Raw genomic sequence first — 15988 nt, forward strand, 5'->3', positions numbered from 1 at the left:
GCCCTTCCCTCTCAAGATAAGAAAAGCCTAAAGGGCTGAGCGGGGAGCACTAAAAAACAGGAAAAAGCTCTATTTTTAACGTCTTGATGAATTGTCATACTGTTCTCCAGAGCAGCTGTACCAGCAAAATATACATATATTAAAATTTTTTTAATTAAAAATTTATATCTAAAAGAAAGAAAGACAAAGAAAAAAACAAAGGCTGAAGGACATTGGCCTCAGCAAACCAAAGAGACGTGAAATGAGTGAGGGGCGCAGAGTTAGTACTGACCGAATCAGCCTGACTTGGCGAGCTGCTGTCCAAGTACAAGGTGTGCTATTTAGGAGCAAAGAAATCTGGTTGAACAACTTCACTTCTTCTCTGGATGAGGGACTGAAATTAAGCCTTGCAAAGGGACAGGAAATTTGAGATCATTAATGCCAGGGGCCCAATAAGCACAGCTCTCTTGACTGAGGGGGACAGAAACCCCAGCCACCGGCCCCCCACGATGTGAGTACCTCTCCTGATCTTTGTCCTGGGCACTCTCCCATCTGCAACAACACTTAGGAGCTCTTTTCAAATTCCCCAAGTCTCTGGTTATTCTAGATTCACACCAGACGAATGTCTCCCCTCCTCAAGGTTCTGCAATGTCCTTGTGGGCACAGTCCCCAACAAACAGGGAAAACCTCTATTGTGTTTTCAAGTCATCAATGACCAGTCCATTCTTGCTTTGAAAAGTGGGAGCCTCAGCCTAAGACGCTGTTTCTCATTTCCAAAATGCATAGTTCCAAATGCCCATTCCATGTCAAAAAACTTTTTTTAAAAAACCTCATGACACCAAAAGATTGAAATAGGTGAAGATTCAGTCTGGCGCTAAGAGAAAGCTACTCATTTCTTTGAGTAGCCAATAGAAGTCAGCTTATTCCTCTTCCCAAAGGCCTTACGGAAAGCTGCATGGGAAGGCAGTGGTGTAGGGACACCTCAAACACACCTCCTCCCGCAGACGCCAGATCTGTAGCTTCATAAGGAACAACCCCCCCTGAAGAAGGACTGAAAACCATCCAACCGCCACCCGCAACATAGGATGAAAAGACAACACTGTGGTGGTGGGTAGGAGATGCAGAGACACGTTGTCACCGAACGCCCCCTCACCACCATCACAGAGACACACCACAGGGAGGGATCTCACAAGGACCGAGTTTCTCCCAGAGGAGTGAGGGGTTTGTGTCCCCTGCCAGGGACCCCAACCCCTGGGACCTGAACTAGAGAGGTGTGCCCCCAAAAGGTCTGACTTAGAAAAAACAGTGGGGCTTACTTAAGTCCAACGGGCATGTGGTCTCACTCACATAGAGACATAGAGACCCAGGACAAAAGCAAGTTTGAAAAGCATCTAGACTGTGAGTGAAGGAGATTCATTTGCCCATCTTCCAGCCTCTACCAAAGGTCCAGGGGCCAGGTCGGACTCTCTCTAGAGATGAGCACCTGTTCTGCACTCTCCCTCTCCTCTGCTAGCGTGGGCGGCACACAGAGACCCAGCACCCTCCCGCTGACTTGCTCCTGAGCGGCCTGTGCAGGTGTGTGTGGACACGCAGGGAAACACGCAGACATGTGCAGACACAGTGCTCTCCTGCAGCATCACGGAAGCCAGAGGCCATGTCCAGCTAAAGCCGTCTTCCACTGCCTTCGTAATGCTGGTGGCCACGGTGGCCTCGCTCCACCCCTACACTCTCCAGCTGCATCGCAAAGCCAGCAGGTGCCTGGAGCCCACACAAAGGACACACACCAGATCACCTGGTCCTGGTGCCCAGAGGGCTTGTGTTCCTGGGCTCCAGGGGACCATAACAATTGCAAAGACAGTTCCCAGCAGCCTACAACCCTCAGGGCATAGCACAGACAGTAGCCAGAAGCACATTCCCAGTCTCCCTGTGAAAAAAGCCTATTTCCTTGGCCTAGAGCTTTTGCCTGAGGGGCAGACTTCCTGTTTGCCACACAACCCAAGGCTAGGAAGGTGATCTCAGGGAACCCAGGCAGGGAGACCCCATCCTTGCACTCAGTCCTGGCCTTGCTTCAGCTCTCTGGTACCTCCGAGGAAGGAGCTTTTACACTCAGCTGGAACCCTAAGTTTTGCCACCTCCACCCATGGTGTCCTTCAGATCTCCTGGTCTGGAGGCCCGCAGACTTTATGACTGGCCCCACAGGACTGTATCTATTTGCATACTTGGAAAGCTGCTGCCTAGGGGTCTGGCTTCCAATCAGCCTGAAACTAGGTTCTAACAAGTCCTTCCCTTTGGGACACCAACAGGTCTTAGCACACCAATGGAGCCCTAGCAAGAATAAATCAGGCAGCCTGCTTGGACAATCACAGAGTTTGGAAAGATAACCAAGAGCTAGGGCAAGGTTGAAGGACAAGGTCCATCACCCATGCAAGGCCAAGACTGGGGAGAGGTTGTAGTTTAGAAACATATAGAAACAGAGTGGGACACCTGGGTGTCTGAATAGGTTAAGCATCTGCCTTCAGCTCAGGTCATGATCCCAGGGTCATGGGATCAAATCCTGCATTAGGCTCCTTGTTCAGTGGGGAGCCTGCTCTCCCTCTGCCTGCTGCCCCCCCTGCTTGTGCTCTCTCTCTCTCTGACCAATAAATAAATAAAATCTAAAAAAAAAAAAAAAACAACACCAAAAAATAAACACAGAGAGGCAGGGAAAATGAAGACACAGAGAAGAATGTTGCAAATGAAAGAACAAGGTAAAAATCTCAGAAAAATACCTTAATTTCAGAGATATAAGTAATATGCCTGATAAAGAATTTGAAGTAATAGTCATAAAGATGCTGCCCAGACTCAGGAGAAGACCAGATGAACACCGTGAGAACTTCATCAAAGAGATAGAAAACAACAAGTTCCACACATTAGCCACAGAGCTGAAGCACACATGGAGGGGTCCTTAGCAGACCAGATGAAGCAGAAGAACAGATCAGCAGTCTGAAAGGCAGGGCAGCGGAGCTAACCCAAACAGAGAAAGGAGGAAGAAAGTAAGAAAGATAAAAGAAGACAGCCTAACAGACCTATGGGAACAACATCAAGTGGAAAGAAAATTCACATTATAGGGGCCAGAAGGAGAAGTGAGAGAGAAAGGAGTGGAAAATTATTTGAAGAAATAATGACTGAAAAGTTCCCTAACCGGGGGAGAGAAACAGACATCCTGGTCCAGGAAGCCCAGAGAATTCCAAATAAGATGACCCCAAAGAGATCACATCAAGCATATCCTAATTAAATGTCAAAAGTTAAAATTTAAAAGAGACTCTGGAAAGCAACAAGAGAAAAACAACTTGTGACATACAAGGAACGCCCATAAGATGATTGGCAGATTTTTCATCAGAACTTTGCAGCCAGAAGGGAGTGGGATGATAAATCCAATCCAAAGTGCTAAAAGGAAGAAAGCTTCCAACCAAGAATACTCCACCCAGCAAGGTTATCATTCAGAACTGAAGTACAGATAAAGACGATGGTAACATGATCTATTGTGATCGCTTCACCATGTATACAAATACCAAGTCATTATGTTATACATCTGAAATCAATGTAGTGTCACATGTCAATTTTACCTCAATAAAATATTTAAAAAAATAATAACATAGGGTGCCTGAGTGGCTCAGTAAGGTAAGCATCTGACTCCTGATTTCAGCTAGGGTCTGGTCTTGAGGTCCTAGGATCAAGCCCCATGTGAGGCTTCATGCTCAGTGCGGAGTCTCTTTGAGATTCTCTCTCTCCCTCGCCCCTCCCTCTGCTCTATAAACAAACAAATAAATAAATAAAATCTTAAAAATAAATAAGTAATGCTACACAGGCTCACTCTAATATTCCCTATGTTAAAATTCACTTGACTGGGCCACCTGGGTGGCTCAGTGGGTTAAGCCTCTGCCTTTGGCTCAGGTCATGATCTCAGGGTCCTAGGATCAAGTCCCACATTGGGCTCTCTGCTCAGCAGGGACCCTGCTTCCCCCTCTCTCTGCCTGCCTCTCTGCCTACTTGCGATCTCTCACTCTGTCAAATAAATAAATAAAATCTTAAAATAAAATAAAATGAAATTCACTTGACTTTCTCTAAAGTGATAAATTAAGCTCTAAGAAAATTGAGGCACCTAGTTTTGAAATCCAAATGAATCTTCACTCCTGGATTAGCCCATCCTTAGCCATTATAAACAAATGTTTGTAAATTAAAAGAAAAAAAACCTTTTTACATAATACAATTCATTTTTAAATTACTGTAACTTCCAAGTCTAGAAAGGTCGCTTCCTATGAAGCCCTCTGTGAACACCAATCAACCCTAAGGGGCGACAGTGCCTTTGTCACCAGCAGGTCTGGGACTGTCCACATGGCCAGAGCCCATGGGGGGACGTGAGTGCCCCGGCCATCTCACCTGTCCTCAAAGCACACAGTGCACTTCCAGGCGGTGGTCTTCCTCAGGAACACTCGGCACTCCGAGCACACGCGGTGGCTGCAGCCCTTGCACACGGCACCCCGGTTCAGCAGAAACCCCAGCTCACTCTGACAGCGGGCACATGACTTCTCTCTGTGCTCCTGGCTCATGCCCTGTGCTCCTTTCCACCGGAGATGCTGCAAGTGCGTCTTCAGTTTCCTGCGGCCCAAACAGTCAAGTGACAAGGTATGACTGAATGAAAGGACAGATGCCAGACATACCCCTACATGGCGAGGGCCCCGATAATACTGCTCCCGGCAAGAGAAGAAAGAAGGGGTTTTGGCATCCGCCGCGCCCGGCTAACAACATGGCTGTGTGAACTAGGGATCTCACTCAGTATCTCCAGAAAGAGGCTCAGAGATTTTCTCCACGGTGAAACAGAGATGAGAAAAAGCTCACCTCCCACAGATGCCGCGGGATTCAATGGCAAAGCCTAAAAAGTGCGTAGCACAGAGGAGTTAGCCGCTAGTTTTGTTCTAGGCTCATCCCTCCATGCCCAAAGGACATCATAAAGGTTAGCAAGGACAGAGAGAGGACAACACAAAACACACACAGAGACAATAGCATCAATTTTAATATAGAAGGCATGGAAAGATCTATAAAGATATACATGCCTGCCCTTGTCATTAAGTTACCCAATAAAATTATTGAACTGATGTACTGCTTTTGCTACTGTTTTTTAAAGATTTTATTCATTTCTTTGTCAGAGAGAGAGGAGGGAGCGAGCACAAGCAGGGGAACATAGGCAGAGGGAGAAGCAGGCTCCCCACTGAGCACGGAGCCTGATGTGGGACTCGATCCCAGGACTCCGGGATCATGATCTGAGCCAAAGGCAGATGCGATGCTTAACAGACTGAGCCCCCCAGGCGTCCCAACTATTGTTTTGTGGTTTTTGTTTTGTTTTTCAGTGGGTGGTCAGTTCACTTCTAGTTCCTATTTCCCTGAGACAATGGCCCAAGTGCTAAGGGACCTTACACTGGACCCGGAAGAGGTGTTCGTAACCAGACCTTCTTTCATGAAATGTCTCTGCTAGCCATTTTTAAAAGAGAGAAGCCAGCCCCAAGAAGCTAGAGCGCATTCATTCCACTTGCGGGACTTGCGCTGCTGTCTGTGCCCTTGGGAGAAAAACCTCCTGACCACAGAGTCCATGCTACTTTGTTGGTATTCAGGATGTTTCTAAGTCACTGGAAGACCTCAAATCATCGAGACAATTCCATTTTGCTCAGCGTATTATCCTTTTCAGCAGAAAAAAGTACAAGTCCATTTCAGAGAGCTTTGGGACAGCAGCGGAGGATAGAAAAAGAACACTGTATCTTCCAGTTAACCCACAAATTTCATTCCTTAAGCATTGGGTTGCCCCGAATTTTATTTATTTTATGTGTATTTTTCTTGGCAGACTCTAGAAGAGTTCTGCCATTAAAAACAAAACAAAATCTTGGGCACCTGGGTGGCTCAGTCTTTGGGCGTCTGCCTTTGGCTCAGGTCATGATCCCGGGATCCTGGGATCGAGCCCCACATCGGGATCCCTGCTCAGCGGGAAGCCTGCTTCTCCCTCTGCCACTTGCCCTGCTTGTGTTCCCTCTCTCACTGTGTCTCTCTGTCGAATAAATAAAATCTTTTAAAAACATTAAAAAAAAAATCAAAAGCCTGGTCCACATACTTATTTTCCAGTCTTTGTGTCCTCTACAGACATTGACAAACATGACCCCTGCTGTTGGTAAGACAGATCTTGGCCGCTACCCATCGGCAGGTTTGACAGTCTAGCCCTGCTCTATTAGGTGTTCACTCATACCAACAGCGCATGCAGCTTCTAGACAGACAAGGAAAGAAATTTCCTATTGACAGATCAGTCAAAGAACAGGCTGAGCAGGTTTACATTTTACGCACCCCCTCCCCTCAAAGCCAAGTTGGAAGCAAAAGCACACAAAGAAGACGACGGGAACGCGCCGCAGCAGACCTGCTGTTTCCACGTGGCTCTCTCCACTTTTCTGTGTGCCCTTGGTGACCCCCACCCCAACCAACAATTCAGGCAATGCTTCGCAGGAGGTCTGTCCCTTGAGAGGCAGAGCAGACGCCTGCGAACCTTCCTTTGAATTAGTCCCGCCAAGTAGCAAAGGGACAAGCACCAGACAACACACTTAAGCACAAAATGGCATTATTTAAAGTCAATGACAAGAGCTACCCGGCCTCTGCCCTTCACGGGCCCCTTGCAGAGGGGACGCCCGCATGCCCCGCGGCCAGCAAGCAGCGGCCAGCAAGCAGGTGGCCGTAGGCGGCAAGCAGGAAAGCCCCAAGACTTATGCGCCAGGGAGGACAGCGTACCGGATCCTCTCTTCCTCGATGTTCTGGACCGCCTGGTCTCGGTACAGGACCTGGAGGACGACCTCACGTTCCAGCTCCTGGAGGGAGTTCAGGATGACTTCCCCGGCCATGCCTTCTCTGGTGCGGAGACCCGAGCCGAGGGTCACTCCATGACCGAGCGCCCCTGGGCTGTGCGTGAGCTCAGAGTGCCCTGGAACAGCCCCACGTGCTTCAAAGTGCGCCTTCTCCTATTTCATCAGCAGCTGCTTGGCCTTTTTCTTTTTTCCTTTTTGACTGCGTCACACTCCTCGGGAGAAGAAAGCCCCAAGAGGCTGCCCCCCAGCTCGACTCGAGGCTCCCAGAGCCTCATGCCCCCCGGGGAGCCTTTCCACGGAGCCCTACCGCTGCCTGCGGTGTCTGTCTAAGCCAAAAGCATATTTCTGGTCTGAGGTCTTGCCAGAGATTGCTATAAATCAGGCATGGCTCCAAGCAGATAATTTCTGCAAAAGCAGAAGTGAGCCCCAATCTGAGGGAACTCAGAACTGGCAGCTATAAAAGTATTGAGGACATTCAGAAGCTACTCTTCCCCTCCAGTGCCTTCGGGTCAGAAGTAATGGTCATTAAAAGCCCAGGCTGCTGAATGCCTGCAAAAAAAGACAACAAAAATGGCCTCATTTTCCTGGCTTGTGTCTGTCGGCAACATCACTTCTGGATGCACAAATCATTCCACACAGACCTTTGCACCTTCTGCCATCGTGATAATGTAAGATTTCAAATTGTATTAAAATTGGTGTTCTCATGTTTCTAAAAGCCACAGACTTCTGAACTTGAATTATTCTAAGATAAATCCAGTATCTCCAGCAATCAGAGAGGCATATAGGTCCGTGTTTAACATCATCCTAATTGAAAATACATTAAAAGTACTCAGTGTGTTCAATACTTAACTATTATTTTTACAATTAACTTCAAAAGTAAAAAAAAATGTAATCAGTTGGGGAAGTATGAACGAACACCCCACCACCTATCTATCAATTATTTATGGTTTTTAATGGTTTTCAAGGATGTCTTATCCATGGGGTCTTGTTTCTGTTTAATGCTGGTTGAAAGGTTCTGTATATATTACCCCTGCTTTTTTCCCCCCCTACTGGAGACATTGGGCTTACATGACCTTCAATTTGTTCCTCCCCCAACCAAGCACATGGTGCTGCATTGAAAATCATGGCTAGATACGTATCAGTGAAATGCAGAAAGTGTAGATCAAGACAATATACTGTCGGTAACATCATTTTGCTATCAAATCTACATTAATTTCTTGGGAATAAGACTTCCTTTCATTGCTTTAGAAGCTAAACTTTTGTTGGGCTTCAGCAGAAATCCACATTATATTAATTTATGATCCATAACAAGTTACTGAATAAGAGGTTAACAGAGACCTAAGGGATCATTTTCCTTAAGGAAAAAGGGTTAAGAATCGCTCCTTAATCTTTGGTAGCCTGGTGAAGCCTGTGTATTTAAATGCATAAAATAAAATACACTGAATTACAAAGGAAATCATTGATACTAAAATGTTTTAACATAGTAATATATATATTCACTGATACATGAAATAATGAGATCAAGCAGTGATCTAACAACCACTGTAATTCCAGAGTAGTGATGATTGTAAGTAATATTTTGAAATATCTATAACACGCATCGTGGTATGAAAATATGGATGATTTCTATTAGTGAGAGTTACCAGTCCTGCTAGTTCTACTCTGGTTTGATGTCTATATTCATAATGGAAAGAAGTGCTAAATTTGTAATTGGAGGATGATAAATAAAGATGTAAGCTTTTTCCCATCCAAGTTCATGGCCCTGTAGGCTAAGCAGTCATGGCTTAAGGGAGTCTAGATTTGTCAGTTACTCTGTTGTGGGACAGAGTACCATGAGCAGCTTTCCCAGGTCGAGTGAAGAGTAGGAGGGCACAGAGCTCTGAAAGGGGCACTCTCGGCCTCTAGTCCTCAGGCAAGTACTCACCAGTGCCTGCCCTCCAAAGGCTTCCTATCCAGAAGGTGGCGAAATGACCAAGCAACAAGGACTCTGGGCTCTAGCCCAGACTCGCTGGTAACCCCTGCGTGACGGGTACAAAGTCTTGATCCTCTTCTGCCCCCAGTTTCTGGATGAACAGATGGAACTTGCAGATCTTACTTCCCCAAGGCTCTGAGTCTCTGGAAAAGAGGAAAGCGATATGCAGTAACGTATAATCAAGCAACAAGGGGTAAGGTGCAAACTGGCCAATATTTCGCCAACTTTATGAGCCAATTTCTTCTGAACTTGCCTCTTGGTTCTTCCTTCTTATTTACCACTGGACCAAGAACTATACAGTTGACCCAATTCTTCAGTAATTTCAATGAAGATTTTTGCATTTGTCTCAAAACACATGATTTGTGTGCACTGAGCTTTCTTTTCCTGTGGTTTCTGTGCTCCACGCTCTGGCTCTGCCATGCGGTACAGGGTGGGAATGATGGCAGCAAATGGACTCACTGGGGGAGTCCTGGCACAAGCACATGTTCACTCATTCAGGAGGCTGGGTTTTATAGAAATACAGAATTCAGTTATCACATAAAAATGCTCCTTACACTCTATCAAATCCATGGCTGTGGGCCTCCAGTGGGAAGGAACCTTTTCATGGATGAGAGGGAGCTTATCCTCCCCCCAGCAACCATTCACTCCTACTTACGGAAAAGTAGAATTTGGTTTGTTCTTGGATCCATCCATCCATTCAATGAATATTCACCGAGTACCTTCCAAGTGCCACACACTGTTCAAGTGCTTAGCACATGACTTGATTGCCTGGTGATTTATACTCTATCCCCTGTGTAACAAGACTGTGATGCTGCTTACAATAAAAGCACATAGAGGACAATTAAAGTCAGAGAGACGTCAGCTTCAGAGTGGAAAGAAGAGAGAGATCATTCCACCATGAACCTGCAGTGAAACAGTCACCATGCTTGAGCATTAGATGTATTTCTGACCTTCTTAGTAACCAAGGCAAGACCAAACAAAACGAAACAAAACAAAACAAAAATCTATGTGATCTATATCATTCTGATAAACCAAAGGAAGACGAGAAGAACCTCCTTGAAGTATAAAGGGCATAGACTGAGAAAATAATTATTTGAGCCATGGTTCAGCAGAAGCAGCAAAATTGAGGGGTCATTATTATACTGACCTTAAAGCCAAGAAGCTGGCGCCAAATCATAATTCACTGAAAGCATTTCAAATAGAGATCAAGACGTGGTATTCCCAGATGATGTTGGCATAAAGCTTAAAAAACCAGAGGATGGGTGTTTGGTATCCAACCCCCGGTGTTTTTTATTCTTGACTTTTGGACATTTGATCCTAGCTTCTGTCAACCTTCAGTCATTCAAGCACTTGGTTAATATTTGCTACGAGTAAAGCCTGATGGAATGTACTTCTTCCTTTAACCTGAAGGCTCTGTCTCCAGATCCTCTATAAACCAGGGGTGACTTTTTGAAATGATGCCATTAGGACTGCAGAGAGCATCACGCCGGGGTCATATATCGGTTCTGGACATGACCCCAGGATCCTTCATAGCAAGATTTCACAGAAACCAAGGAAGATATTTTCTCTTTGGCGTCCAGGGTCCTCCTAGTGTACTGCTTGGCTTGGTGGCTTGGATATTCCATTTACCATGTTTGAGCCACAATTGCTTCATCTCACTGGAACTCACCCAGGATTAGCACAAGCTCAGTACCACAGTTACGTTGTTAGAAATTTGTGGGGTGATGGAGAGGAGAAGGGTGTTGAGGGAAATTGGAAGGGGAGGTGAACCATGAGAGACTATGGACTCTGAAAAACGATCTGAGGGTTTTGAAGGGGCGGAGGGTGGGAAGTTGAAGGAACCAGGTGGTGGGTATTGGAGAGGGCACGGATTGCATGGAGCACTGGGTGTGGTGCAAAAACAATGAATACTGTTACGCTGAAAAGAAATTTAAAAAAAAAAGAAATTTGTGGGGTGTTTTTGGTTGTCACATTGACAAAGAATTGTCTTGCCTCCCCATGCAAATGTTGACTACCTCACTACCTCTGATAAAATGTAACTCTCATATAAACACAAAGTGTATTTTGCAGGATTTTAATATACTATGAGTTTTCCTGAATGCAGCCATTCTGTAGAAGAAAAGCTGTACTTGGTTTCACTTAGAACTTTGATAAGAATTGTTTACCAGCCAAAGAACAAACCATCCAATCAAGAAATGGGCAGAAGGCATGAACAGACATTACAAAGAAGACATCCAGATGGTCGACAGACCATGACAAAGTGCTCAGCATCACTCAGCATCAGGGAAATACCATAGTGAGATACACCTCACACCAGTCAGAATAGATAAAATTCTAACAAGTCAGGAAATGACAGTTGTTGGCGAGGATGCGGAGAAAGGGGAACCCTCCTACACTGTTGGTGGGAATGCAAGCTGGTGCAACCACTCCGGAAAACAGCATGGAAGGTCCTCAAAAAGTTGCAAAGAGCTACCCTATGACCCAGCAATCACACTACTGGGTATTTACCCAAAAGATACAAATGTAGTGATCTGAAGAGGCAAGTACACCCGAATGTTTATAGCAGCAATGTCCACAATAGCCAAACTATGAAAAGAGTCTAGATGTCTATCAACATATGACTAGATAAAGAAGATGTGGTACACACACACACACACACACACACACACACACACACAGGAATACTATACAGCCATCAAAAATGAAATCTTGCCATTTGCAATGACATGGATGGAACTAGGGGTATTATGCTAAGCACAATAAGTCAATCAGGGGAAGACAATTATCATATGATCGCTCTGATATGAGGAATTTGAGAGGCAGGGTGGGAGGTTCTGGGGAGTAAGGAGGGAAAAATGGAACAAGATGGGATCAGGAAGGGAGACAAACCATAAGAGACTTTTAACCTCAGGAAACAAACTATGGGTTGCTGGAGGGAACAGGAGGGGTGGGAAGGATGGGGTGGCCGGGTGATGGACATTGGGGAGGGTATGTGCTATGCTGAGTGCTGTGAATTGTGTAAGACTGATGAATCACAGACCTGTACCCCTGAAACAAATAATACATTAAATGCTAATAAAAATAAAATAAAATAAAATAAAGAATTGTTTATCATTTCAGGAAGTTGCATCACCAAGGGCAACATTGCTTGTAGTATCTGAATGACTCCTGCCATATGGTGGTAACAATGTGCATTTGTAAATGTCACAGTCAACATGACTCTATTTACGCACATATCTGACAACTTCACTGGGTCTTCTAATGTAGCTTACATATCCAAGTACACATTATATGGTAATTAAAAATATTCAATTTATAAAGTCCTCTTGTTTCTACTTTTGTCATGATAATTGCATTGTAGCAGTAATAGTGTGTAGATAGATGACAGTATATGTGAATTCTGTTTCTGGATAGTAAAAGGCAAACCACAATATAATATATTTCCTACAACGAGGGAACACTGATTTTCATAATTTTAAAGGGTTCCCAAGTGGCTCAGTTGGTTAAGTGTCCAACTCTTGGTTTCAGGGCTGTGAGTTCAAGCCCCACAATGGGCTCTGTGCCCACGGAGCCTACTTAAAAAAAAAGTTTCATAGTTTTAGGAACCACTGAATTGGAAGATCCAATCATTTCTAAGGTCACTTATAAATTAAGTTATAGAATTCCCTTGTTCATGTTTTAACACATTATTAAGTTTGTAGGAGAAAATGGAGTTTGGGGAAGAGAGAATGTTTGGTTCTCATTGGTGGTTCGCTCTTTTGGTTTTGGGGGCTTCAGCTTATGAATTTGCATATGCAATTTCAGATCTGATCTCCAGGTTGTGGTGGAGAGCTCAGAGTTCTTCTTGCAATACAGTATCTTTGAATCATTTCAGGTGCATTTTTTCAATCCTCTTGAACGGAAGCTCTGCACTTTATCACAGTTAGGCTGACATTTGAATTCTTAGAAGTTTTGTAACAACTGCCAACTTGGACAGTCTCCTGTGTGATCCATCTTGCAAATCACTCAAAAATGCTTCATTGAAACTCTTCTTGGTTCATCATCTATTTATCCAAGACAAAGTGTCCCCAGACCCCTGGCAATAATTTACTTATTTGTCATTTTTTAAAGTTTCATCGTGTTTTAGTAAACTTCCTAGTCAACAGAGGTTTCTAGGGTGGCAGATGGAATCAGTGGGCAGCACAGGCCCATGGTAACCACCAAGAAAAATCAGAATTTCAACCATGTCCTGGCATTCGCTGGGTGACATACAGCTTTACAAATTCTGTTCCTAGTCACCTGTAGTAGAAACCGTGTTGGAATATTTGTCGTATGTGCTGAAACATCGGTGAAACAAAAGTACTTCTCTTGTGGGTGTTCTGACTGATGTGAAGTTTTGAAGTAGAGCATGGAGATAGTAAAAGAATCACATGAAACCTATGAAAATCGGTTGCGTGTTCCTCATACTGTGTTACGTACTACCATCTAGGATGACAGAGTCAGGTGGGAGGTTAGCATTTGCCACCGTCACGAAGTGCGTCACAGGGAGAGCTGCCGGGGGGCAGAGCAGACTGTGCCCACTGGCTGGCACGCTGACGGCTGTCACCCACGGGAGCCGTTGTGACAGAACAGAGTGGCTGCTGAGGCCGAGGGAGAAGGTGACGGGGGAAAGGACAGTCTTCATGGCAAAGGTGAGGCCCATTGAGCCTGGGGGAGGGGGAGGAGCTGGTCTGAGGAACGGTGAGGGGGGACTCTCTAGGTGGGGGACAGTGTATGTAGCAATACTAGGGTGAGAATGTGGCATTCTTCCTCTAGCACGGGAGGAAAGCTCTGAAGCAGGAGTAGGGGCTTCCTGACCCCCTGACCTGGTGTCCTCCTATTCTGATCCCCACTTCCCCGTGAGGGCTGCAACGCTCCCGTGGTGAACTCATTCGAGACCGTTCCCCAAGCACATTGTGCATTTGCTCCTGCTCTCTGCTCTGCCCACCAAAATCAAATCTACTCATAGACAGCAAGAGAACAGTCAGGAAAGCAGGTGTGGAGCCTGACTGTGTGTGTGAATAGCTCAACTCTGCCCTTTGCTAAGTCCTGGGTGAGTTACCGGAACCTGCTGGGACTGAATGTCCCTGTCTAACCCGAGAACTACTCCAGCCACTTTCCCGAGTAGTTGTGAGGATTCACTGTGTGGATACACATCCAGTACTCACAGCACTAGAATAAGCAGGTGATAAGTATCAGCTGTAATTAGCAGTAGTAGTAATGGTGTCATTACCATCAACATTATTCTTTCAAGGTCCAGAATAATTGCTACCTAATTCAGGAACTTTCCCCATATTTACAATCAAAATCAGTCACTCCTTCTTCATTATAATACCCTTTTCCTTTGCATAGTTCTCCCATGGGGCCCTGAATCCATTCTGGCTTGTACTCAAGAGTCCTTTCCAGCAGCGACATTGGGACTTAGTGATCCCTCAGCCCCCACCAAGCTGGTCCTTAATGGTTGGAGTGTGTTGAGAAACGCAGTGAATGTTGTGACATGTGGGTTTGCTTGCAAAGCAGGAAGCATGAATTCAGGCAGAGTAGGAAGTCAGGACAGTCCAGGGAGCGGGAAGGCCCCCAGTTCTGAAAGCTCCAGCCTTTGGGAAAATCTGAGTTATTCTGGAAGCTGAGAAATGCGCTGCAAAGTGTTTTGTTTTAATGATCTCACGCAGAAAGTCACAGCCGCCTAGCTGGAGGGATGAAGTCCCCCAGATCCACTGTTCTGAGCTGCTCCTTACGCGGTCACTGTCCCACTCGCCTGGCAGCCTCTTACATCGCATTTATTCTGTCCCAAGCAAAGAAGTCGGGCTCTGTTCTTACCTACAGGGAGCCCGACCTCCTTTTTCCATTGCACGTTTGTAATTTTACAATGGTGTCTGCCTTTGCTCACAGCACTCCGACTACCAGCCTAATTATACTTAATAATTAACAAAGAAAACCAATACTACAGCACCATGTTGAAGGAAAAATCTCCCACGGCCTCTTGGAGAAGCCCTCTACACCCAACGGTCCCGTCTCGCGTTGGTTGGGCCACCAGACAATCTGGGATCCAACCTGCCCAATTCCCGGGCATAGCCACGTGCTCTTGGGCCAGTGGCTTAATCTCCATGAGACTCACTTTCCCTCTCTGCTTCCTCGATGCCCTAGAGAGCTGTCCCTGCTTCACAGGACTGGTCTGGGAATTCAGTACACCAGCGGGGTGGAGACCTAGAGCAATGGCTGGGAGGTAGCAAGCAGGAGGCAGAGACATTTCTCCCTGCAGACCGTCCCCCTGCGGGAACCCCCAAAAGTAGGAGAATCGCCATCAAGCCATAGCACATTTCTCAGAGATTGATGGGGACAAAGGCAACCTCGGGGGTGGGGGATGCCGGGTCCGCTCCTAAATGCAGCTCCACACTGCATTTTGTCTGCAAAATGTTCTGTCTCCTTCCTTGGCCTCACAGCAAAGCTTGACTGGCTTCCAGACCTGCCGAGGGGGCAGCATGAGCTCCACGGCCCAGAGGGAGAAGAGCGAGGAGGCCAGGAAAGGAGTCATTTTCTGCTTGCAGGCAGGGGTCCCCTGTCCTTCCACCCTGTCCTCTGACCAGGGGACCGGGACAGAGGCAGGCGGCAAATTGCGGGGGCGTGTGTGCGCGTGACCAGGACTGTCAGCGCTTCTGGGATCTCAAAGGGAAACTGCAGAATTTTCTCAAAGCCTGACAGCCACAGCCCTGCAACGGGCCACGGTGCGGGTCACCTCGGGAGCCCCAAGCCCCACCGCTCTGCTCTGACCACAGCGGTTTCCTTGAGAGGCTGCAGCTTGAGAACAGCCACGCCACCCTGCCTGGGACGTGGCGGGGGGCGATGTGTGTGGAATTGGTGAGTCACGACACCGCCCCTGATGCTGCATGTGACAAGGTCATCTCTTTTTGCTCCTGTGTGTTCTTTCTGGAAGCCTGTCCCAGCGCAAAGAATAACTGTGCACATGGCGAAGGCGGGAGAAGAATGTGGAGCAGCGCAGGTCTCTGTGGTTCCAACCCCAACCGGGCTGGCTTCACCTCTGCCTCCAGGGGAGGCGAGTTGCGTGTCTATCAATTCTTTATCTCTCTGGTCACTTAATCAGAGGTGGCTTTTCCAGGAAGCTGGTGAGGCTCAAGCATCAGCC

At 46.4% G+C, this 15988-nt stretch overlaps 1 protein-coding gene across 3 annotated transcripts in view; it reads right to left on the reverse strand.

Annotated features, from left to right (window-relative positions):
* The window catches only part of SYTL3 (synaptotagmin like 3), a 78271-nt gene that overhangs the window by 60901 nt on the left and 1382 nt on the right, over positions 1-15988 (reverse strand). For 2 of the 3 annotated variants that reach the window (XM_082729538.1, XM_082729540.1), the window contains exons 2-4: positions 8779-8969; positions 6781-7403; positions 4399-4617 (exon numbers count right to left, since the gene is read on the reverse strand). In XM_082729538.1, the coding sequence (XP_082585664.1) occupies positions 4399-4617; positions 6781-6890 (329 nt within the window). In that variant the 5' untranslated portion in view covers positions 6891-7403; positions 8779-8969. Of the gene's footprint in view, positions 1-4398; positions 4618-6780; positions 7404-8778; positions 8970-9481; positions 9612-15988 lie in introns of those variants that run through there. The other variant, XM_082729539.1, reaches the window with a different exon arrangement.

This window comes from Mustela nivalis, assembly GCF_964662115.1.
Source record: "Mustela nivalis genome assembly, chromosome: 5".
NCBI classification, from domain to species: domain Eukaryota; kingdom Metazoa; phylum Chordata; class Mammalia; order Carnivora; family Mustelidae; genus Mustela; species Mustela nivalis.